The sequence below is a fragment of the Cydia pomonella genome, chromosome 26 (genome assembly GCF_033807575.1).
Source record: "Cydia pomonella isolate Wapato2018A chromosome 26, ilCydPomo1, whole genome shotgun sequence".
Taxonomy (NCBI): domain Eukaryota; kingdom Metazoa; phylum Arthropoda; class Insecta; order Lepidoptera; family Tortricidae; genus Cydia; species Cydia pomonella.
The window spans coordinates 4831408-4857424 of record NC_084728.1 but is presented as its reverse complement, the minus strand read 5'-3'; the positions used below and the strand labels follow the sequence as shown (position 1 = coordinate 4857424).

General features: G+C 37.5%; 2 protein-coding genes and 1 pseudogene across 2 annotated transcripts; 1 reads left to right on the top strand and 2 right to left on the bottom strand.

Moving 5' to 3' along the window:
- The first annotated feature begins 364 nt into the window (after nucleotides 1-364).
- On the top strand, nucleotides 365-10934 carry LOC133531879 (chorion class CB protein M5H4-like). The gene is made up of 2 exons (XM_061870277.1): nucleotides 365-475; nucleotides 10550-10934. Exons 1-2 carry the CDS (start codon nucleotides 431-433, stop codon nucleotides 10877-10879), a joined length of 375 nt encoding a protein of 124 aa, XP_061726261.1. The 5' UTR covers nucleotides 365-430; the 3' UTR covers nucleotides 10880-10934.
- A 2074-nt stretch (nucleotides 10935-13008) lies between these two features.
- Nucleotides 13009-16988, bottom strand: LOC133531878 (acyl-CoA Delta(11) desaturase-like). Its single transcript, XM_061870276.1, has 4 exons — nucleotides 16938-16988; nucleotides 14698-14904; nucleotides 14164-14500; nucleotides 13009-13432 (listed from the first exon to the last, which is right to left on the bottom strand). The coding sequence occupies exons 2-4, from the start codon at nucleotides 14894-14896 to the stop codon at nucleotides 13009-13011; spliced, it is 960 nt and encodes a 319-aa protein (XP_061726260.1). The 5' UTR covers nucleotides 14897-14904; nucleotides 16938-16988.
- A 1342-nt stretch (nucleotides 16989-18330) lies between these two features.
- LOC133532141 (uncharacterized) lies at nucleotides 18331-23268 on the bottom strand (annotated as a pseudogene).
- Nucleotides 23269-26017: the final 2749 nt, after the last annotated feature.

The window sequence follows — 26017 nt, the reverse complement described above, 5'->3', positions numbered from 1 at the left end:
TTTGTATAATCACTTAATTGGTTTATCAAACGTTTATAAATATGAAATTTTCCTTATCATATGATAAGAAATATTTACAAAATAATATTAATATGTTACACGTAATAAGTCGAATGCCTTCAAGTTTCATGCAAATATAGACCTAAAATATAACTTAATAGCAACTATTATTAAACACCACAATTAACCTGTGGTACGTCTTCTTTTTTACATAGAAAATGCTTTGAATTATAAATTCTAGGAGTATGTAAATTAAGTTCAGAATCTAAAAAAAATTGCGCGCGAAGTGTTAAAAATTTGCATCATATTATTTTTAATTTTGTTACTGTTATCGAAATCTTACATAAATGTGTTAGATACCTATAAAAGGTAAACCAGTTGATAAAGTAGGTCATTCACTGTTTACTTTAAACAAGGAATTTAATTCAAAATGAGTTACAAAGTCACTGTCCTCTGCGTCGCTTTCCTAGTCCAGGTGAGAATAGTTATTTGTACAACAAGAGAGCAAAGTTTGATGTTTCTTCGAGTGCTTGTTTTGAGTCCCGTGCAAGCGAAAAATTCTATAATGTACCTAAATAACTTTGATCTCGTGTAGTACACAAAATTTTTCACGTCAGTCAGCCATCAAAAAATACAACCTGAAAAAATTTAATCCGTCTTCATCACTATTTCACTCATGTTGTCGCGAACGTATTGCGAACCAGCTAATATTTGCCAACGTCATGGAGTAGATGGCGCTAGTAGTCACGTTTAATTTAAGTAACCGCTTCTAGGTTATTGGGATTTTTTGAGGGAAGTTGAGAGGGTAGATGAGAACGACAGTAGGAAAAAGGAGGTTGTGTGCGAACAAATCGACGCGGCAGTGATACTTGCTTTTAGATCAAGTCAAGAACGTTCTTATGGTGTTATTAGAATAATGATGTGTCTCTGGTATATTGTGACCAACGTTATCAGTACTCAGAGTGAACAGTGATCCAGTGAGGCTAATATGAACTTAAGGTAAACTTTGTGTGAGGAATGGGGTCGCTATAAGGGGAGGTTTGGAGGCGACTATTAAGCTCAAGAAACCAGGTGGATAATCATGTGATAATAAAGTCGGACACCAGCACAACTCATATCGTCATCTCACTAACATCCAGGCCTCGTATAGGTATGTAGTACATTTACATATCGCTTTCCAGTATCCGTAAAAGCATTAGCTCATTCGATAGGTTAATAAGTATGGTGAGCTTGACGACATGGTGGAGCATGCTGGGAATTTTTATTCACATGCACTGTTATCATCATCAAAAGTAACATATGTTTATCTCTAACATATGAAAAGTTAATTTATTTACGCGCGTACAACTAAAGAGCTACAATATTTGGTTTATTTAATTCAATTTAATGTTTTATTTCAACCATGAAGCCCATATTTATATTATTTATACCAAAAAGGTATTCAGCAGGAGAATGTTAGTGGTTCACCTGAGCACATAGGCAATTGAGTGAGTAATTTTAACTGAACATTCTTGCTCTTTGATATACAAGAGATTGCAAGTGTCAGTAGGTATCATAATATAGTTTATAAAAAGCAGATATATAAATACATACTTTCACGATTATTAATATTTTGCGACAAAGGGTAGTCTGAATTAAAAAAAAAGCTTTCTTCAATCTTTGAAAACAGTGTGTTTATTAGCCCTATAGCAGCTATAAGCAGTGGAATGGAATTTCAAGTTATGGTTTTGAATGATATAAATATTTAAATTTTTATGTTTTAGAACCAGTATTTGTCACTAATTGATGTGATAAAAAAGTTTGTGTTTTACCAGAGCAGCAAAGTTTGTTTTCAACTCACGTGCCTTGAAACACTCGCAACGCTCAAGATTTTACTTTTACGCTCATGATTATATGTGACGTTACTAAACAGATTCAACATTTCTATGTTAAAAGAATGAGAGAGTGGCAAAGATTGTCACATCAGAAAATATAGTTATCTCTACTGAATAATAAAAGGTAATCAGTAATCATTATGAATCAGGTAGGTCTCAGTAAACATTCATAATTCGTGTTTACTATAAATCTTATAAAACAAGTATTTATCATCAGTTTTTAAACACTGACTTTGTAACATTTTACCTTCAACAAGAGCCTTAGAACTCTTAAGTCTCACATTTCATTATATTGAAACCAAGTACCTAACTACATATTTCATTAAACATGTCGAAAATAATAAAAGGTGAAAGGACATTCAACTCAAATTTTAACGCCCAAAGCGGTAGAAATTTTTTCAATTATCAGTGAAGTGTCAGCAATTATCCAATTGTTCTCTTAAATGTCATATGAATGGTGCCATTACCATACCTGCTCATACCTAACAGGTCAAACTGCTCAAACCTAAGTTTAAGTTGAACAAGAGGTTTAACTATAATCTGTATTTAGGTACCTATACGTTATGTTAATTTTGATATTTATATTTGATTATGTAGGGGACAAGGTACTTTACCTACGTGTTTAGATTTAGTTGCCTGACCAATCTTTGATATAAATTAAATAAAATCATGCACTAATAAACATTTGCGACATTTTGAATTGAAATTTGCTGGTCAATTTGTGTTGTGACCCAGGATGCATCCTTTCAAACAGCGACTTTATCACAGATTCAAGTCATGCTGTTGATCAACAATTCATTAACAAAATAATTAACATTTTAATATTAAAATAATAAGAATCAAACTCTCACATTCATTGTTCTGTTTGGCGGAATAGTTGTTATACTTAATAGTATCAAATTTAAAGTTTATTTATCATGCGGATAGTTGATATAATGCCTTGCCGACTGTTGTTGCTTACAAACCAGTTTAGGTCTGACCTCCGATTTGGTATATTTTCTGTAACTTCGGGATCTAGTTATATTGGTGTTTATAATATTTTGTGAAAAGGACCATAATCTCTTATGAATCATGATGCTTTTGTATAACACGCATTGCTTGCAGAATATCCACTTTATCACTAATTATCAGCTCAGCCCTGATTTGACTCGTCGTGCGAGCAAGTGTGCGTGGTGTATGGAAACAATTTATACTGCGTGTCTTTTTAGAAAACGAATGTATCATGTTTAACGTATTAGGTAGGAACCAGATTTAACATTCGTTCGTTATACTTATATGATCCATAAATATTCTCTTAGAATGAAACAAAATTTATTTTATCAAGATTAATAAAATAATACAGTACAAATATTCTTTGTTGCTCACCAATATAAAAACGAAAATAACATACAGATTAAGCACATAACTCAAACTATTGTGCACAACAAGCGGTCTTATCGCTGAAGAGCAATATCTTCTAAACAACCAAACTAGGCTATTATAATCGTATATTTTGCGCATCCATATCTTCACTAAGCTAAAATCAGAAGCATTCGCATTGCGTGTAATTCAAAATTCGAAATTAACCCTTTCACTTCGTTTGAAGGACTAGAACCACTCATAACATAAGAGATGTTAAGGAATGTCTTGCCTCATTGTTGTTTGTTGTTACAGTTGTAAGGTATTGGTACGGGTTGGTTTCTTAGAAGTTATAGGTATCATTTAGATGTATATATAACCTGTAACGTGCCTTAGTGAAAATGCAGGAGGCACTTGAAATCAGATTACAATTTGATGTCATAATATGTACATGGCTACCCAAACTCAAAGGACCAGGACCATCATTGAGACATAATCAGAATCGCGCAGCCACTCCAATGGCACTAGCAAACTGCCAATAATGGGGCTCTCGCTAGATTTAACAGTTGGCATGCATGATATTGCTGTCCTGAAAAATAAACGGTTAAAAGGATTGTAAACGAATAAAGAACTGCCGAATATATTATGTTTAAATAATATTCACTTACTTTTTCTGTTCATGTAACTCAGCACAGTATCTTGATTCAATCCCAATTAACATTCCAATCTAGAGATTGTCATCAGAGAATCAGTAAATATCAACTTGTATAACAGTAAATTGCAAAGGCAAAACTGTTTAGTATAAGCCACCAGGCTATTATAATATGTTTGCACCTAAGCCATACCCTATAGGTATAAGGACTTCCTATTATTATTCAACCATTGATTCATAGTGTGGACAGTCACAGATTAGCGATTTGATATAAACTAATTAGATAAATATTAACTTAACTTCTGAATTGTGTCTGTATCTATGTCATGTACATGCGATGACCCAAACCTAGGGTTAAAAATATTAAAATATATTATTATTGAGAAGACTTCAAATGAAAGGCATACTAATTGAATGGGCTAGTGGTTTCTTTATTATCTATTTTATTCGAACAAAAACAGGTAAGGGAGTGGTAGATAATTTAAAGAATAGTCACTAGCCATGCATAACTATTTTAATTTTGTTAAATGAAAGTGGAATCGAGCAGTAGATGTCAACTCAATCGAGTCTACTCGTCGTAGATGTACATATTAAGTACCTTCAACCTTCATACTCATAGTAATAATTACAAAGGCGGTAGAAGACCATGGTGGATACATTTCTGAATAAGATCAGAATTTCTCAAGTATTGTGTTATTTTAATAAATGTAATGACAGAAGGAATTCAGATATAATATCTATGTTGTATAATATCATCTTTAGAAACAATAAAAATAACTTTATTATTAATTATTTTAGTATGCAAAAGCTCAGACCATTAAACCTTTAAAAGGAAGAGATTAATCATAAGCCAAATAATTATTGATCGGGACACCTCAGCTTGTTAGCTTATTTATCAGATTTAATCGAATTTAAATGCAGACTGGAGCTACACTATGATCCCAAGAATCATAATCACAATTAGAATCAGATGTCATATAAGGAAGTTCGATATCTTTCTTGATTCATTTTAATATTGCCGTGAAATATCGTAGTGTTAAGGCTGCACTTGACGCCAATGACCTCGCGCGTGTGGGCGGAGCTTTATACCCCTCACCGCACCACCCGCTGCAAAATATCTAGCGCGCAGAGCTATGCGTTCGAAATAGAATATCGCTTGCTCGCGCGTGCAATGCAGCACAGGTCCGTCTAGCAATACGACTTGCCTCGCACTGCCTCCGCAGAGGGGGGTGATGGTAGGCATCTAGGCGGAATTTAGGCTTATTGTTTTTAGGAATTGAGGCATAGTTTTATGAAATTGCAAAAAGCAAGTAAACCAAATCATTTTATAGTGTCTTGTGAGAATGATTGTAAAGTTTCATATTTTTGCAGAAGTAATACCGATCTAACTGAAAGAAATATAGTTGTGTACATTAAAATAGATTTCCAGGAAAATATATCGTTGGTCATATCTTGTAGATTGTTATATATTTTTTGCTGCTCAGAAAGTATCAATCTTTAATATAAAATATGGTTCTGAATAACTTAGTTTTACGGTATTTTGCGGGAAGAGGAGCCGTAATTGTTTTATGTACGACTCCTACAGTAGCAATAGTCACAAGACAGATTTATCAAAGTCTTATTCGTTGCCGTATCGTCATAAGTCACTGGGGACACCTGTCCTGTGTGGTTCTTCACCAGTGCACTCGAAGCCACTCTTTCTTGGGCGGTGTATGCTAGCCTGTAATGTGGATTTATCTTTAATGTTATTCTGTTCACCCAACGCCGTGTGACCATACGTCCATCCTTACGCTTCCTTGGCTCTTCCTTTCTTGGTTCGGCCTCGATAGCCGAAGAAACTAAGAACGCTATGGGTCCAAACAGTGGATAACCTCGGTGATGTCGAGTTTGTCAAGAGATGAAGCAGTTGTACCGTAGTAACGTTCAAGCATTCTTCGCCAGCACCATATTTCAAATGCATCTGTCCTATGATGGGTTTCAGTTTCAATGGTCTAGGTTTCGGACATGTAAAGAATATGATCGAGAAACCAAGGCGGGCGCATTAGTCTGATCCATGTTTTATGTTATTCCATATGCATATCCTGGCGAGTCGTTTCACCGCAGCTTTGGCCATATGAGCTCTTCTGATCACCTTTTAGTCGCAGATGCCATCGTCACTTATTTAAGATACCAAGTAAACCAACAACTTGCCTCAAGATCGTGCAATTCATTGATTCTCTTAATTTTACCAGGAAGATCGACATGCATCATCTTTTTCTCATTTCTATTGATCATAATGTATGGATCTGGATCCTGAAAATGGACTCATTACTGGCATACTCAATCTTTTGTAGCAGAACCGAAATTCATTTTTCACAGACACTTAACCTAATATAGTCATGTCATCTGCAAAACTGAGTTTATTGATTAGTTGGCCACCAACTTGGACATCACCCTCACAACCTTCCAATACTCATTGTCTATTCACAGATCTCAGTGAACAGTTGCACTCCTCGTTCAACTATAAAAGGATTACGTGTTGCGGTATCCCCATTTCTCATAACTCTGAACATTTTACTCCAGTTGAAGGAATCAGAGCCTTTGCGAATGCGAAGTCAATAAAGCGCAAAGCCTTAAAGAGTATACAGACGCCGCACCCACTGTATTCTTTATTAATTGGCACACGTTGAGAATTTGCTACTGAGTACCCATCTATATGTCTCGCATGGTTGTTAAAGTTGTGAAGTGATTATTCGTGAATAATAGAAACAGAGTGGGTCAATTTGATGGACACCGCAGTTAAAACACTGTGGTGCGGAAGGCTGGCGATATTTTGCTTAATTTAAGATCTGATCGGAATGAGGAAGATGGATCGGTACCTCGGATGTACAGTATATTTATTGCTGTTTCTACCATCCTTAGCAGGACTGATGCATGTGCACGGGGATGTAATCAAAGAGTAAACATATCGAAAGCTGCCACGAAAAGCGGACTTACTGTGTTGCGTGCCGTTAAGCCTGAGTACACCACGTATATGACCCTTCGAAATCTTAAGTTTTTCAAATAGATAAGACGGCTGTTAACCGCGAATGACTCCAAAAAGCAATGATGCAAAGTGCAAGGTAGGTCTGGCAGACATATTTAATAGGTTATAACGGTTTAAAAAATGGTGTGATGTGAGAACGGCAAGAAACAGAAAAGAAAAGCATTTTGAATGCGTTGAATTAATACCGAGGTACTCGCCAGCATCCACCCCCCAAAGGCGGTATCAGTGTAGCTCAATTTAGACAGAATAAAGTGTGGCAAAAATGTTTATGCGTAAATCGACGTGAATAAAATCACGGACGCGATATAAAAGCACCAGAGAATGATAAGAAGAATAAAAACCACTTTGCAAACAAACAAACACAGTTCATTTTGACTCAATATCTGCTTGATAAATCGAAATGAACGGTAAGAAAAGGTGCCTTGAATATCACATCACTTGTTTTGGATTTGACGGTTCGAAGTGGGAGCCTGATTTGACAAGTCTATTGAATGTCCAATTAGCATAAAAAAAAGGAGTGTGGTCGAGTTGTAGATAGATTCTATTTTACATTCTGATTTGTGATTATATAGAAATAGCGTGATTCTCCCTTGGCTGGGGAGGGCTGCCGGACATGAAGTGGGTGCACCGAGAGATGGACATGTCAACAGTGGCTTTAATGGATGAGCGAATAGATTTAAAGCGAATACTTAACATAGTAGATTACTGCGAGTAATATACAGTAAAGAGAAGTAGTGGGAATTTAGGTTACATACACCCGTTCGGATAAGACGGCCGCATTTGTCTGTGTGGTAACTATCATTGCATATAAAAACGTATGTTCTTTTCGATCACGCGGTCGTCGTAGTGTTCAAAACAGTTACAGTTGTTTACGTCTGCTGTAGTAATAGTTGTGACACTTGAAGTGGTGAAATAGGTTATTATGTTAATAACGATGTCAAAAGAGCAAAGTGACAAAGTGACAGAGCGAATCACAGATGGTAGTTATAGATGGGATAGACCTATCGCGAACGGAGTTCTCACTGTTTAACAATACCGATATTTGATATCAGATCGCATTGGCACTCTCTGACACATGGGCCGCATGACGCGGTCTCTTCTCGTGACCTAAATTGCAACTAGGGACTGCTCGGAGCAATCTAGAACCGTACGCGCGGGAGTGTAGGAAATAACATTGGTCATGGGTTGACGGAGAGACCAGTAATGGACCAAATATGACAGGTCGCAGCCGTGATCCCACTCAGCTCAGCTCAGCTCAGACATCGATGGAAGCTCACACCAGTTTCAGGATCCTGCTTTCAATCAGTTTAGCACGGAAATTGATCAGTATTCAGATCAGTCTTAGGATCCTGTTATTAGTTGGCTCAGCACAAACACTGATGAATGCTCAGACCAGACTCAGAATCCTGTTCTTTATCATCTCAAGACAGATCACTCACAACTCAACTCAGACCAGATGCACGATTGGATCGATCTCAGAAACGCAGTGTCTCAGCACATTTCTGTAACGTCATCAGAAATTGCACAAAGTCTCAGGCCGTGCCGATTCACGACGCAAAGGGTGAACCATGCGGTTCGAGAATGGACGGCTCAAACACATCGTTATTCACAAGTGTTCTTATTATCTGATTGTTGATTTATTTATATGTTTGCCTATAGACATCTAATTTCAATTAAGAGTAGCATTTTCTTTCTGGGCGGGAGTGTCGCGAACGTATTGCGAACCAGCTAATATTTGCCAACGTCATGGAGTAGATGGCGCTAGTAGTCACGTTTAATTTAAGTAACCGCTTCTAGGTTATTGGGATTTTTTGAGGGAAGTTGAGAGGGTAGATGAGAACGACAGTAGGAAAAAGGAGGTTGTGTGCGAACAAATCGACGCGGCAGTGATACTTGCTTTTAGATCAAGTCAAGAACGTTCTTATGGTGTTATTAGAATAATGATGTGTCTCTGGTATATTGTGACCAACGTTATCAGTACTCAGAGTGAACAGTGATCCAGTGAGGCTAATATGAACTTAAGGTAAACTTTGTGTGAGGAATGGGGTCGCTATAAGGGGAGGTTTGGAGGCGACTATTAAGCTCAAGAAACCAGGTGGATAATCATGTGATAATAAAGTCGGACACCAGCACAACTCATATCGTCATCTCACTAACATCCAGGCCTCGTATAGGTATGTAGTACATTTACATATCGCTTTCCAGTATCCGTAAAAGCATTAGCTCATTCGATAGGTTAATAAGTATGGTGAGCTTGACGACACATGTTTTCTGAAGGTATTCTAACAATTAATTTTAATTACCGCAATAAAACAAAACGAAAGAAATTTCAATAAAATGATACGAAAATAATGAATTAACGAACATCAATTGACAGTTATCGTCAACTTTTTTTGTTAAAAAAAACTTTGTAAGATACGGTCCGAATTGCGGATACTACTATTTGTCAACTATAGTAGAGATCGTTAAAAGTCGTTAAGTAGAATTATTTACTGCGTAACAATTGCGTAAATTTGTATAAGTACATTGTTTTGATTGTATAATAAAATACGTAAAATATGGTATTTTTATTAAATTTTAAACTTTTATTTTATTAATTAATTATTACGAATGAAGACTCGTAGGGTGTTTTGGAACGATGCGGTCTGACTTATTTCGGGGGTCTATTATAAACCGTCAATATATCGTTGAATTACGTATGCACTTTTTTTGTCTCTTTCTTTTTGCTAATGACGTGAAAGGGACAAAGACAATAGAATCCAAATACTTCGAACTTGTATTAGGCCCCGCACGTTAAAATGACATTCGAATATGAAGGTCACTTGAATGTTATTTTGTCTCACTCAGTGAGCAAAATGCGATTTTGCTCACTGTTTTTAAACAGCAAATTACCCTTGTTCCAGCTGCTGACGTGAAAAATCATATTAGCTAATTGTTGCCAGTGCGATAGCATGATTTTAGAGAAGTAATTAAGAGAAACTCACTCTAGTAGTATTTTTATGATTAAATGAAGTAATCAGTCGTAAAAAAATGTACCAAAACAACAACAATAACAAATGCTGGTTGCCAGAGCTCAACGAGGAGAGGGTTTAGAGTCGGCAACGCGAATGTAACTCCTCTGGAGTTTCAGGCGTACATAGGCTACGGAGACTGCTTACCATCAGGCGGGCCGTATGCTTGTTTGCCACCGACGTAGTATAAAAAAAAAACCTAATGAACAAAATAATGCGTCAAATCCGGTAAAAACAACTGACATTGAACATTTACCTATAATAATATCTAGACGACCAAATAAAAACTTTGGGTAACGATATTGCTTGTTTAAAACTGTAGGCGTTGATATATTTGCGTTTCAATATAGTTTCAATCAATCACTTGAACATTTTGAATTTACTACGTTCGTCTTAGAATAACGCACATCCTTGTTTGGTCTCCTAGGCCATTGGCATAAGTTTGCATTTTGTGAGTTATTATTTGATCACATAAACTCACATTTATATATAAATTACAAAGTATATAATGTATTGTATACAAAAATATTTTGTTGTTAAATTTAACCTCATTAAAAACTAGTCTCTAAGGCAATAGTGCCAAACATGCAGACAAAATCCTTTTGTGAGTTAGGTAATAGGTACTCAAATACGATTTCCCCTATTCCAGTGCATATCTGGTGAAAACTGCGGTTGCATCACATCGCCCAACAACGGCGGCCTCTTAACAGTGAACAGCAACGGCCCCATCATTCCCTCCGGCCTCGCTCTAGGCGCGGAGCTAGCCCTCGCCGGGGACTTAGACCTCTCCGGAGCTTTGCCGTTCCTGAGCGCCGTGGCGTTCGAAGGCCAGTACCCGACTAGCGGGTCAGCGGCGGTGTCTTACGGTTGCGGGGACTGCGTGGCGATCACGCAGGAGCGCGGGAACCCGAGCGGGAACAATGCCAACGTCAACTCCGGCTCCCCGTACATTAGCACGTGTGGTTGTAGACGTTCTTAAATTATACTTAGATGTATCATATTTATAGTAATAAAATTACTTTTTATTATTTCAATTTCTTATTTTCTTTAAACCTTTTAAAGTGACCTGTTTAACAGAAGCGGTACAAACTATTAAGGGGTTGGCAACGCGCATGTGACGTCTTTGGAGTTGTAAGGGTTTCTAGACTAATAGTCACTTCTTCGTTTCCGATGGCGCTACAACCCTTGTGTGTCTTGGCCTAGACTATGGTAATCGCTTACAATCAGGTGGCCCATATGCTTGTTTGCTACCGATGATAAGTCATAAAATACAACAAGAGCTCATTTATATTGGCACATTGTTTTTGAAAGAATAACAGTCAGTTTTATTGAATATTGACATTGCCGGATTTTACTGCATTTCTTTTTTTTAATACCACGTCCGTGGCAAACAAGCATACGCCTGATGTTAAGCAGTCACCGTAGCCTATAGACGCCCTTTCAATTTAAAGAAGACGACCACTGAAACCTTCATATACAAAACATAGCCCGACATGCCGCATCTTCTTTATCAACAATTTTGACTTAATTTTCTCACTACTGGGTACCTAAATTAAATTTTCGGTCAAATGCTAAAAAAAAGTAGTCTTTGTTACAAGGGCTGCCACTTATGTGTCCGGAATGTGCCACTTACTCGTACTGGAACTACATTAAAAATATATATAACATATAAAAATGGAACTCTTTGGAAGCAGAATACAGATAGAGGCATCTCTTAGCAATAGTATGATGAGCATTTGTGAGATATTACATGAACATTTTGTTGAAAAAAAAAAGAAAAACTCGTGAAAAAACTGTTTTTGTTATACTTGTTTTGTATACATAGATCAGAATGAAAAAAGTGCTATGAAACGTGGTTTCTACATATTCAAAAGTGCATCTTTCATCTTGGTGAATAAATTATAGGCAATAAAACCATTTATAGCTATTGGTTATTTCTTGTGTTTCCGGATACATAAGCAGCAGCCCTCGTATGTCATCTAAGAATATTTTTTATTTATTTTATATACTACGTCGGTGGCAAACAAGCATACGGCCTGCCTGATGGTAAGCAGTATCCGTAGCCTATGTACGCCTGCAACTCCATAGGAGTTACATGCGCGTTGCCGACCCTAACCCCCTCCCAACCTCGTTGAGCTCTGGCAACCGTACTCACCGGCAGGAACACAACACTATGAGTAGGGTCTAGTGTTATTTGGCTGCGATTTTCTGTAAGGTGGAGGTACTTCCCCAGTTGGGCTCTGCTCTAGATCTGGAATGACATCCGCTGTGCTGTGCCCTACCACACAGAGAGGACATACCCGGGTCCAAAAATACAGATAACCTGCAAACTTAACGACTTTTGACGACCTGTCTGGCCTAGTGGGTAGTGACCCTGCCGATGAAGCCGATGGTCCCGGGTTCAAATGCTGGTAAGGGCATTTATTCGTGTGATGACCATGGATATTTGTTTTCTATGTATTTAAGTATGTATACATATGTATATATTATATATATCGTTGTCTAAGTACCCGCAACACAAGCCTTATTGAGCTTATTGTGGGACTTAGTCAATTTGTGTAATAAAATGTCCTATAATATTATTTTATTCACCAAACTTACGGTATTTAATATACAAATGAAAGTTCTTTTATCTAATAAATACACTAAGTATTTATAAACACAACATAATACATATAAAACTTAAAATCTAAATCTAAAAATAAATAAAACTAATCTTAAAATAAATAATTAAAAACTATCCCCCTGCGGCATGGTGCCGTAGATGCTGGCAGCATTTCCTCGTTGTATCGCAATACTTATTCTCTGTGCGAGGAAGCTGCCAGCTCTACGATCACCGGTAGCGTCTGCTATTTTTTTGGATATTTCATTGAACAGTATAGATGCATTCGGACCCCACGGGCCAAGGGTCTCGACGCCAAAAGGTACGAAATCGTATTCGGGGCCGAGACCCCTATATTTGATCTTTAATATTAATTAAATTAATTTAATTTTTTATCCTATAATATTTATATTTATTTTATTTATTTAAACTTAATAAAACAATAATAAAACTGTTTAATCCAAACTTTACTGATTCTTAAAAACCGTCTCATTTCGCAGTTCCAGTTATTCGTAAGTCCCATCCCCACACCTCTTGGCTCTTTTGACAACCACACCATTCTCCACTGTCTTTAAATCATACGCCCATCCAATCCACGCAAAGAAATCTATAAACGCCGTGGTCCAGTTAAGCTTACTGACTAGTTCTGCAGCTCTGTAATCCCATGGGAAAACGTGATGATAGTTATGGAATCCTTCGCCAAGCGTAGCTAAGTTCACAGCCATGTTTTCCGTAGCTCGGACCTCTTTGTCATAAGGTCTATTCCCGATCGCGTGAGATGCACTGTTGATGAGAGAGACGAAATTGAGACATAACATGGTGCGAAGGATGTTGACATGGAAGGCTGTGTTGAAAGTCTCCCTCCAGAAGTACATCGGGCAAAGGGTGGGGAGAACGTAGGTTAATAGAGCGATGATGTAGAAGCCGTATCTGAAAAAAGAGAAAAGTTAGTTCAAGTTTGGGAAAGTAGGTAAAAAACTAAGGATGAGGAATCGTAAAGCCCGAAGAATGTACACATCTGTACATTATAGTACAATAAAATTGGCCACGCCGCTGTTCAAAATATGTTGCTGTAGATACCGTAAACGCAGCAAATGTATAACAAAAATTAAACGCTTACAAACACGTTACTATTGGTCTATTATTATTATTGATACGCTGCGTCAACCTTCCTTTGTTATCGATTGTTCGTTATTATACTCCTACAAAAATCATAATTTAAAAGCAAGAAGTACTTATTAAGTTTTCTACAGGCAATTTTTCGTAGGCGCTAAGACTCGTACTCCCACACCTCGTTATTAACAATGAAAATTAATTCATAGATTTACTTTTTCTTTGAATTTAATCGCAATGAGGATTGTGGAGTAACATGACTGACATAATGCTTAGAAAAGACATACAGTTAAGAACAAAGTATTTAAGCATTAGAACATAAAGACGTGCCTATACCCATTTTAACTGAAATAAGGACAGCATAGCGTCAAGTGGCGTCAACAGAAAATAACCTTCCATTTTTTTACAGCAAGTAAGTCCTTTATTTAAGATTACAGAACGACATAATCTTGCAAAAAAAAAGAAATTATAAATAGCAAAGGATTAGCTAAGTGTGATTGCATAACCAGAAGTACTAGAACCAACTCTCTGAAACTCTTTTCACTCACTTTTTCTGAAACATTAGCACAGGATTGCTCATCAAATCAGAAAAGTCTATTCTGGCTCCCCGTCTTTTAACTTCTGGATGCTTATGGACCAGCAGCCAGCCCACATGAGAGAAGAAGAAACCCCTCGCAGCATTATGAGGGTCTGCATCAGTGTCGCTATGTTTATGGTGTAGCCGGTGATTTCTAACCCAGTTGAGGGCGGTGTACTGGCCAGCTGAGGATTGGAAGATTATGAGTATAGTCTGTAGAGGGAAGGTTGCTTTGTAGCTTCGGTGAGCCCAGAGGCGGTGAGTTCCGGCCATCAGGCCGAGCATACTGGCTTCCAGGAGAATTAGATCTGGAAAATAATTTCGAGTTTGAATCATTTAGTTTGGGAAATTCCGCAAATTGAAATGTATGTTAAGCTTGCATAGCCGCACACGCACGAGTCCCTGGCTGATTTAGCCGACAAATGGATGGAAAAATTATGCTGGAATTATTTGAATAATTCGATATTAATTTAAACGAATCGACATACTTTTCAAACTTACTTACCAAAAGCTATAGTGGCCCAATAAGCTGATGTAAAGCTCAAGTATAGTCCGTACACCGCCGACAAATGCAGGAAGGTCATAGCAGCTACTGTTATGTATGAAACCTTGAATTTCCACTCATCTGCTCGAGGGGCTATTAATTTTGGCAGTTCCTCATTTGTGTTTGATAAGATCCTTTGATCGGTTGCGTATGGAGTCATTGCTTTATCTAGAAGTAATAATAAAATTCTATTGGTAATCAGATTTATCAATTACATTAAACGATTTCCCGCTTGAGAGGGTCCCCACTCTTCCCTCTAAAGCCTGGAAATGGAAGGAACAAAAGATCTGGCGCGCCTCCTCACCTAGCTATTTTATACTTAAATAATACTGCTATAGTAAGCATATACCGTGACATCAGCACAGAAATTCGTAGCCCAGCAGGTTGAAGTGATTCCTGGCCAAAGATGGAGTGCAGCAAGGATCGGCTCTAAGTCCAATGTTATTAAATTTAACAATGGACTAGATAACGCGTGAAAAAAAAGTTTTTTGATGATGACATCATGCTCCTAGAGAAAAGTGCCTCAGAACTACAAAAAATTCTCGAACAGTGGATGTCATTATTTTAGAAAATAAAGATAAAATATTCGTGATGATCACAAAACATATATGAACATGTACAGACAACAACAGCAAAATAACAAGAAATCAGTGCGCATGGTGAACAGCAAATGTGTGCTTTTGACAGCAGCAGGATTGTTATTTCGTGTTTTCGGGAAACAATAGTCTCATAGTAAAAGTTGCTCAGTATGACCTATACTTATAAACTCCCATCGTAATATATTGCAGGTTTCTCCGGCGTTGAAAGGTCGAATTAAAAATAAACCTTAGGTGGAGCTCAACTTCTTACGAGTTCTTTCAGATGTTTTCATTGCTCACGATTAAGAAATTTACAGGAAAATTATATAGTAGATATTACGTAAGTAAGTACATATATAGTGCCTATGACGCCGATGGTCCTGGGTTTGAATCCCGGTAAGGGCATTTATTTGTGTGATGAGCACAGATATTGTTCCTGAGTCATGGGCGTTTTCTATGTATTTGAGTATTTGTAGGTATATTGTATTTATCGTTGTCTGAGTACCCACAAAACAAGCATGTATTGGGGGTCTAACCATTTTACTAAAACAACTGAAGTGTGATCAAAATACATTTATTTGGCACAATGAATATAACCTTACTAACCACACGACAGTAGGTATGCTTAGACACGCATCATATTGTCTCGAGTTCTAACAATACAAAAGTACTGACCTGCTACCAATACAATCAACGTAACCACTTGTATTATCGTTCGAACATCGCCTCCCGGATGATCGTTAAATATTCAAGATGGAGAGATCGATCACGTGACCCTTCACGTGATCGATCACTACAAATACTTTAATATATACGATACTTAGCTTATTTAATCTAGAAAAATGAATTATAATTACTAAATATCTATGTAAACTAAGCAGTATCCTTACACCTGCTTGAGTTTACCGTGGGGCTTAGTCAATTCGTGTAATAATGCCCAATATTTATATATTTATACATAGGCATCGGAGTTTTTATCGCATGGTAAGACTAATAGCGAGCTATGGAGTCGACATTAGCAATAAAATTCAACTCATATTCATACTCATACTTATTCACTTATTTAATTAGTGATTTTAATTTTACAAGGACAAGAATGTTTGTAAACGATCCTTTAATTTTGTCTTTCCGGACATAAATATTACTAATAAAAATAATCACCATTTTTATGTATTGATTAATTTACATTCATATTATTTTCACCTCTTTTAATATACATATTGTTTTTTTTTTATATTAAATTTCGTAATATAATCAATCCAAAAAATAGTAATTATTCTTATTTGTAAAGTATATATTCAAAAACAAAATTAAATTATAGTATATCACTCGTCAAAGTTCTAGTTCTTGGTTATAAAATTAAAATCACTTATTAAATAGATGAATGAGTATGAATATGAATATGAGTTGAATTTTATTGCTAATGTCGACTCCATAGCTCGCTATTAGTCTTACCGTGCGATAAAAACTCCGATGCCTATTTATATAGTATTGGGAAATCATTATTGCCGATGTCAGGATAATAATTGCCGAGGTTTAAACCCACAATCTTACGTTTGGAAGTTGCACGTGTTAAGCTAAAAAAACACATGATCCCAACATTAAAATTCAGATAGCACTTACCTATATTTTACTCAAAAATACAGGGTTATTCCGTAAAAGACTGCGTGAAACCAGTGTAATTTCCGGAATGCACTGAAATCAAACGAGGAACGAAACTTTTATTAAGTCTGTAATACCAATTCGAACGTACACTGATATAAAAATGATATTTGAATCTTGATATTTAGTTATCCTGCGTCTCGCCCGCGCCAATGCATGTACATATAAAACAGTACGAGCCAAATGCACGATAACTGAATGACATAAGTTAGATGTCATACTAACATCAGGAATTGACTTGTATGATACGACACGAGATTGTTCCATGCCACTGTGTCAATAATTGTCAAGGGCCGATCTTTGACCTTGCCAAAATAAAACGGATGCAGGGTTCTATTCGATATTTAAAAATATTAATAGGGAAGAATAGCTTTTCGATTCTAACGAAATAACGGTAATTTTTCTATGAAATTCCATTTCGGGAGAAAACTTATTCCACTAACTAAATCTTATCAATTCTTTTTGAATTTTATGTTATCGCTTCAGCATAATATATTCTAGGTTTATAGGTTTCGCCATATTTTTTTGTTTTGCAAATTTTGAAAAAACGGTAAACCTATAAACCTAGTTTTTCAGTGTGTCAATAATATACTAAAAAATCATGGAGAATGGAAAATATTTAGAAGTGGGAAAATATTCTTTAATACAGTTGCTCAAAAAGTGCTACTTTACGTAGCTGTTGAGCGTGCTGAAAGTTGGATTTCGCGAACTAGTGCTTTTTACTTTTCCACTTGTTCCAATTCATGACTACTTATTGATGAATGTTAATGTTAGTTTCCTTTAAAAGTCGTAATCACTGTAAACGTATTGGAATGCGTTAATAAAACTACGTGCTCGGATCAAGACTGACTCCTTTATTTATCTCCTTACCCACATGCATATAAAGAATAATAAGAACCTACCCACAACCCCCTTTTATACTTTTCATTTTACAATTTTTGTATTTGGTTCAAATTATCATTTAAGCATTTTATTCACAAGAACAAATATAAGTAGGTAAGTGCTTACACATTTTTCTTTTTCACAAATAAAAAAATATATATATATGTTTCGCTAATGTTTACAATATATACTTCGCAAAATTACAGTGATGGTATTAAAGATAAAAGAAATCAGGCATTCAAAGAATAGTAATATTTTAATCACTAATTATATTTAAAACCTATCAATAAAAAATTATAATAATTACATTATCATTTTTTATGGTAGGTTCTTTTAGGTAATAGGTTGAAAGAAATTTAATGTCATCGCTAGAACAAGTTAAAATATATATACATATAATATATATATTTTTTCTTTTCCAGTGTAATAGATTGTTAATAATTTCATAAAGATATTACATAGTAAATAATCATTCAAAACTATTGAGCAATATAGGTAGGCAGAATACAAAACGACATATCATTGTAATAATTTTTTCATACTTATTATATAAAGATTATATACTTATCAATAACATTCATTCATTAATATTTAAATGCAGGCATCGGAAATAGATGCTTATTTTCATCCTTAATTTGATAACAATGACTAATGAAACATCATGCAACACATTATGTAATTGAAACTAATTTCTTTTCACCAGGAAATAAACGAAAATTTACAACAAACATTTCATAATTTATTTTATTTTATTAAAACACATTCATAATCATGAATGTGTTTTGTGACCTGCGACAGTTACAGGTAGGTAGGTAAACAATGCCAACATTTCATTATAACGGCTACACATTATTTAATAATACCTATATTATGTACTTAACTACTTAATACAGGTTTGCTTTACAAAAATTAATCCGTTATCTGTATTAAATGGTTTTAATATTGTGTGCTGTACGAGTATAAAAACAATGATGAAATGTCAATGCAAGTTGAACCTTATTGATTCATGTTTATAGGTACCTATCAAATTGTTTAGTTATATATAAAAATCCATCTTCGAAACTGCACATACTATTCGACCCGGCTGCTAATTAATACCAATCAGGAGGAATCACCACCCTGCCAGAACGAGTGACATAATAATTATTATTTGGAGCATTTTCGGACACTGGGGTCGTGTCGATAAGTGCACGCTGCGCGTGCGACTGAGGTAGCGGGGCGGGCGCATGCGCCCTAGCGTTATCATTATCACTCGACATTGTGATATCGTCATAAGATCGGGACACACAGGTAACTCCGGGCGATATTCCGAATCTAATATAAGATGACGCCTGTTTCTCACCAACGTACCACCCTGCATCAATTGAATTAAATATGATCGGATACCTCTAACATGCAAAATTGTGCCACTAACCCATTTCTTATCTACTCTAACCTTAACTTTTTGACCGGGCATCAATTGCTTTAAATCACGGGCCGACTTGTCGTACTGCTGTTTTTGTTTATTTTGTCTCTTTTCTAACTGTGCCGTGACATTAATTTGGATTTTAGGATGAAGAAGTTGGGGTGCATACGGTACGATTCCACGAAACTTTCTATTATTCAATAACTCTGATGGAGATGCTAGCTGATTAGTGATGGGAGTGGTTAAATATTCTAACAGTGCTTGCCTGAAGTCGGTTTTTTCCACACTAGTTTTTTTAAGTATATTTTCACCGTTTGGACGCTCCGTTCCACTTGCCCATTGGATTGGGCATAACATGGAGAAGAAGTAATATGTTCAAAACACCACTGCTGAGAGAATAGTTTGAATTGACTCGAGGAAAATTCGGGGCCATTATCTGACATCACAATGTCAGGTATACCCTGATGACTAAAAACAATTTTTAACTGCTCAATAATATGACCAGACTGTAAACAATTTAACTCTAGAACTTCCAAGAACTTACTAAAATAATCTACTATCAATAAATATTTTTTCTCCTTAAAGTGGAACACGTCTACCCCAACCTTTGACCATGCCCTGTCCGGTATCTCATGTGGTATCAATGATTCCCTTCCATTCTGGTTTTTAAAAGTAAGACATGCTTGACAGTTTTTAATAAAATCCTCTAACTGACTACTTATATTTGGCCAAAATATGGATTCACGCACTTTTAATTTGCATTTCTCTAACCCTAAATGCCCAATATGCACCCGCCTTAACATTTCCTTCCGCATAGCTACTGGAATAATAATCCGATCACCCTTCCATGCCATACCATGCGCGACCGTCAATTCATCACGATAACCCCAGTAGGGTGTCACCTGGTCATCGACATCCTGCTTATGCTCCGGCCAGCCTTCTGTAATATATTTTATTAGCGCCTGAAGCTCACCGTCGTCCTGGGTCAACTTTTGTATACGTACAAAGTGCGAGTCGACGAGCGGGTTGCTAAGCAGCACGGCGCACACCTGTGCGCGCGCGTCCAGCTGGTCGCGCGGCACTACATCTGGAGTACTCGCCGGATCCACCGCACGAGAGAGAGTGTCCGCCATATACATATACTTGCCTGGTTTGTATACAAGTTTAAAGTTGTAGGGTTGCAAACGCAGGAGCATCCTTTGCAACCTGGCTGGAGCAGAGGCGATCGGTTTACAAATAATACTTACCAATGGTTTATGGTCGGTTTCAACCGTGACATCACTTCGACCATAAATATAAGTATAAAATTTTTCACAGGCGTATACGCATGCGAGGAGTTCTTTTTCTATCTGCGCATACGCTTGTTCAGCCTTCGTTAAAGATCTCGAGGCATAACATACGGGCAAATTATCTTGTAGTAAACAAGCACCTAGCCCATTCTTACAAGCGTCAACAGAAATCACTACGGGCTTTTTTAAACTGTAATACTGTAAAACCGGTACACTCGTCAAACACTGTTTTAACATATTAAAAGCTTTATCATGCGACTCCGACCAATGCCATTCGATATCTTTTTTAAGCAGTTGCCTAAGTGCATGATTCTTGTCGGACAGATTGGGTATAAAATTACCTACATAATTGACCATTCCTAAAAATCGTTCAAGGTCCTTTGTGTTTTTTGGGCAAGGCATATTTTTTATTGCCGACGTGTAGGAGTTGTCGGGATAAATGCCATTCGGGGTAATCTTATGTCCCAAATATTTTATTTCCGATAGGCCAAACTTACACTTGCTTTTATTTAATTTTAAATTAATCTCACGACAGCGATCTAGTACTCGTTTCAACCTAGCATCGTGCTCCTCTTTCGTGCGACCGTAAATGAGTAGGTCATCAATAAATAAACAAACACCTTCCATATCATCAAACTGTTCGTACATTTTTTGTGGAATACTTCTGACGCCGAAGTTATTCCAAACGGCAAACGCAAAAATTTATACCTTCCAAAACTCGTATTAAAGGTAACTAAATCGGTACTATCCTCGTGAAGTCGAAGCTGCCAGAATCCTTGCTTGGCATCAAGGGTGCTAAAATATTTGGAACCTCCTAAATTGACAGACATTTCATCCAACGTTGGCAATTTAAAATGCTCACGCCTAATCGCCTGATTCAAGTCCCTTGGATCCAAACATAGCCTTATGTCACCGTTAGCCTTCCTCACAACGGTCATGCTATTGACCCAATCCGTAGGCCCCTCAACTTTCGCAATAATCCCATCACCAACCATCTCATCCAACTTATTTTTAACACTATCTTTCAAAGCTACCGGCAATTTTCGCGGTGCGTGTACCACTGGCCTAACATTTTTGTTTAATTCAATCTTATACACTCCCGGCATACACCCAACTCCTTCAAACACATCCGAATATTCCCTATACACATGCTTTTGTATGTCACTACCGGTATTACTTTCAATATCTAAAACCAACTTTATTATACCTAGCTCCGCACACGAATCCCTACCCAATATCGGCTGTGAAGTAGTGTCTACAACAGTAAAGTCTAAAATATACGTACGTTCCTTGTATTTTGTTTTTAAGCTACATTTTCCTACTACGATGAGAGCACCGCCAGAGTAAGCGCTCAATGTATCACCTGTTGAGCTTAAATCGTTTTTATTCATACCAATTTGATTCAAGAAACGAAGTGGTATTATATTTACATCGGCCCCAGTGTCCAACTTAAATTTAATCTTTCCCTTTTCGAACAACAAATCGACCCACCAATCACTCGAACTAGTACAGCAGTTTTTTACCTGATCATTGTTTTCCTCAGCTCGCACCTCGTATACATTGCACATACGCGAAAAATGATCATAACTGTTACACTTTAAACACCTTCTGCCGATGGCAGGACACCTTGAACTGCCATGAGGCAAACCACATCGCGAACACGATAAATTAGCACTGCTGTTGTTAGCACTATTGACATCACGCACTTGTCGATTAAACAGTTGATTTCGCCGAGCAAGACCCGGGCGCGGGGTCACGGGGTAGCGGGCGGGGGTCTGATAACGGCCACCGCGCCCCCGACTCCTCGCCGTTCCACGATGCGCCGGCGCTCCTCGGTGACTTACCCCCCAAATTTGATTCTGTTGACCACCTTCACTAATCCAATTATACTCCGTATTATGCTTGGGATTATTTTCTACAACATACGCTTTATGTTCCACAGCCTCTTGCTTTATAGCCCCCGCTTGCATCTTAGACATCTGGGCCAAATTACAAATATCCAAAGATTTACTCAACGTCAGATCCGGCTCACGTAACAATCGTTCCCGAAGTGCGTCCTCTTTTATGCCGCAAATCAGCCTATCTTTTATCAAATCCTGCATTAGTGTGCCAAACTCACAAGTGGCAGCCAGCTTCCTGAGCTCGAAAGCATACTGCTCGATAGACTCACCATCATGCTGACAACGTGTAAAAAACCTGTGCCGTTCTATAGTTAAATTTTCTTCGGCAAAAAGAACTTATCAAACCGCGCAATCAAACTCTTCAAAGTCGTGCATTCCGATTCAAACTGTTGGTACACTTCACGGGCCCGCTCTCCAATAACATGCAGCAAAATATTAATTTGCACCTTTTCTTCCTTTTTAGATAACTCACACGCGTCGAAGTAAATATTAAACGCTTTCTTCCACTTAGTCCATTCTATAGACAAATTACCAGAGGTCACATTCTCAAGGTTATTATCGAAAATAAAAGGCGGCGGCGGCGGCAAGATAGATTCCATTCCAAAGACTCTCTTTTTTATTTATTTATATTTCTATTATTCACTATCACTAGAATATCACAAAGAATATTTAGATACCTAAAGGTTCTTTTAAATCGGCTGCGCCATGTAAACGTATTGGAATGCGTTAATAAAACTACGTGCTCGGATCAAGACTGACTCCTTTATTTATCTCCTTACCCACATGCATATAAAGAATAATAAGAACCTACCCACAATCACCATAAAAACCTACTGTTATTGTAAAAATAATAAATATAAGCATATTTCATATTTAATTACTTAATTACCTCTTCATCATTATAACACGTTTATTTTTTAATATTGAATATTGAAAAACCGTTCTTAATAATCTGAATGAAACGGAATAGCCGAAACGCCTGTCAAAGCAGAGGCGTTTTGTCTTACTGCAAGAATGTTTTAAGTTTCCAAAGGCAACATTTGATATTGTTTTCATACAATTTAAATATACGATACACAAATAATCGTAAATGACGATACTTAGGTAATAATAGTATAATATTTACAATTGTTTCTGTCTTATAGAACATGCATAAAAAAGTACTTGTTGGTTTTCTAATTTTTTCGCAATTGTATTAAAAAACGTCGTTCGATACAGGTGCGGAAATGTCATTCTTCACTCGTCCCGAGTCTATTTGATATCTCGGTGCTCGTGAAGTAATGACATACTTTCCGCACTAGCATCGAAATGTACTATTTTATGGACGATCACCTGTACCCCTAGTGTAAATTTATTCGATGGCGTAACGTGAAGTACGCTTTTGCGTTAAGTCTCATTTTGTATGGGAATTTGATTTTCCAAAACGTTCCGCTTGGCGCGCTGTTTCTAAATCCCATTCAAAATTAGACTTAACGCAAACGCGTACGTCACGTTACGAAATCGAATAAATTTACACTAGGGACTCTGGTATATCTTAAGTAAAAACAGTGTGGAAGAGGTCTAGAAGACGATTTTGAAATTAGCAGTCTGAGCCAGGGGCGGATTAAGAAGGCGCGGGGCCCCTAGCACAATAGCTCGCGGGGCCCCCTGGTTTGAAAAAAAAAAAAGATTAAGTGCGAGTCGGACTCGCACCCCGAGGATTCAGTAGCATCACAACATTTTTACGATGTCTTAATTTTTTTTGACTAGTTCTCGATTAGTTTGTAACATGTTATGCAGTGTATGCTTATAGTTTCGCCATGTCCGTCTGTCCGAGGGTTTGCTCCGTGATCGTTAGTGCTAGATAGCTGTAATTTGGCATGGATACATAAATTATGCATTGCGACAGTACGGTAAAATAAAAACTACTTATAAAAAAAATCGCGGCCTACGCGAATGCAAAGCCCTGCATAGGGGCCCCGCTGTTTTCTTTTTACAACGGCTTTGCAGCAACTCGCCATATTTCGGGCGCCCGGCCAGCCGTAGAGGAGCGCGTCCTTTGGCCTACTACGGGTTCAAAGCTGATCATCATTATAGGCATTAGCGGTAAGGTGAAATTTGTTATTTGAAATAATAAATAAATCATCCTTCCTTGCTTTTCACTAATATGTTTGTTTTTTAACACAGTATCTTCTTTTGTTCGTTTCCGAGCTCTGCTGTTTCCTGCAGCTTAGCCATGCACAAAAGTTTTGAGACACTGCACCTTCGGTTTTATGCTAAACTCTGCTCTTGGTCTTTGCGTAAGCCTAAAAATTATTTAAATTTGGTATCGTCATAAAGAAAAAATTACAGGATAATAACAAACAATAATAATTGATCAATATTGTTACTGACTTACGAAACAAATACATTGTAAATATAATGTGATAGTACAGGATCCGCGGAGTGCGAGTTCTACTTGAACTTGGCCGGTTCCACGTGCCCAAATCGCATGGTCAGGGTCGGAGCGCGGGGCCCCCCTTAGGCGCGGGGCCCTTAGCATATGCTTTTTCTGCTGTTCAGTTAATCCGCCACTGGTCTGAGCAGATCAAAATTTACCTGTGCAGTGTTTAGATCAGAAATGCCTATCTACAATTTTTTTCGCCACACCAGCTCGTAAAGGCTCGCTTTATTCCTTAAAAACGTATGCAGATTTTGAGTAGTTTCTTCATGTTGGCTGGTAAAATTGAATTTGTTTGTCAGTTATTATTTGTTGTTTGTTAAGACTAAACTAAAACTAGAAATTTAGCTACTAAAGAGTTCATGACATTAGGTACTTACTACTAACCTAACCTAAATAAAAAGTACCCATGACACTCGCCGCGTTGCCACGTTGAACGGCTATGGATAATCTTTGCATCAGGATTTGTTTGTTAATGTTTTATACTGATAACTATTTCATTAGACCAGCTGGTAAAGGCTCTCTTGATTGTTTAAAAACTCATGATAAAGTTGCATTTTATCCACATGTGGGGCAAAGTAATCAAATGCAAATTTTGAGCTGTTTCGTTATGTTGGCTAGTAGAATTGACTTTTGAATGATAATTGTGTATGATAAATATTAAAGATTGAGCCAGGTTAAACGCTGCTTCGGTGCCGGAATCTGGGGCTTGGCTACACGCCCTCCCCGCCCCTAACTTTGGCACCCTGCTTGACAACGACTCGTTGCGGGTGGCCGTTGCTCTTCGTCTAGGCTGCGATGTTTATGAACCACATCTATGCGTCTGCGGGTCTATGGTGGAGAGCAACAGGCACCATGCCTCGAGCTGTCGCCGCTGCGCGGGGAGGTTCTCACGGCACCACGCGTTAAACGATATTATTCGAGGGGCACTGGTGTCCCGTGTGTCCTGGAGCCGCCGGGCCTGAGTCGGTCGGATGGTAAAGGCCGGACGGTTTGACTCTAGTGCCGTGGGAGAGTGGTAAGTGCCTTTTGTGGGATGCCATCTGCGTCAGTACGTTCGCCGCCACGCACCTTGGCCGCACCGTGCGGTCGGCAGGAGCTGCTGCTGAGCAGGCGGCGTCCCTAAAGAGGGACAAGTACTTGGG

What these genes read in the sequence shown, in the direction of transcription:
- LOC133531878 (XM_061870276.1), bottom strand. Translation starts at nt 14,896, where the DNA reads ATGACTCCATACGCAACCGATCAAAGGATCTTATCAAACACAAATGAG. An exon ending in TTGGGCCACTATAGCTTTTG is followed by an intron (nt 14,501 to 14,697) that starts GTAAGTAAGTTT and finishes ATTATTTTCCAG; the next exon opens with ATCTAATTCTCCTGGAAGCC. An exon ending in GTGCTAATGTTTCAGAAAAA is followed by an intron (nt 13,433 to 14,163) that starts GTGAGTGAAAAG and finishes CTCTTTTTTCAG; the next exon opens with ATACGGCTTCTACATCATCG.
- LOC133531879 (XM_061870277.1), top strand. Translation starts at nt 431, where the DNA reads ATGAGTTACAAAGTCACTGTCCTCTGCGTCGCTTTCCTAGTCCAG. An exon ending in GCGTCGCTTTCCTAGTCCAG is followed by an intron (nt 476 to 10,549) that starts GTGAGAATAGTT and finishes CCCCTATTCCAG; the next exon opens with TGCATATCTGGTGAAAACTG.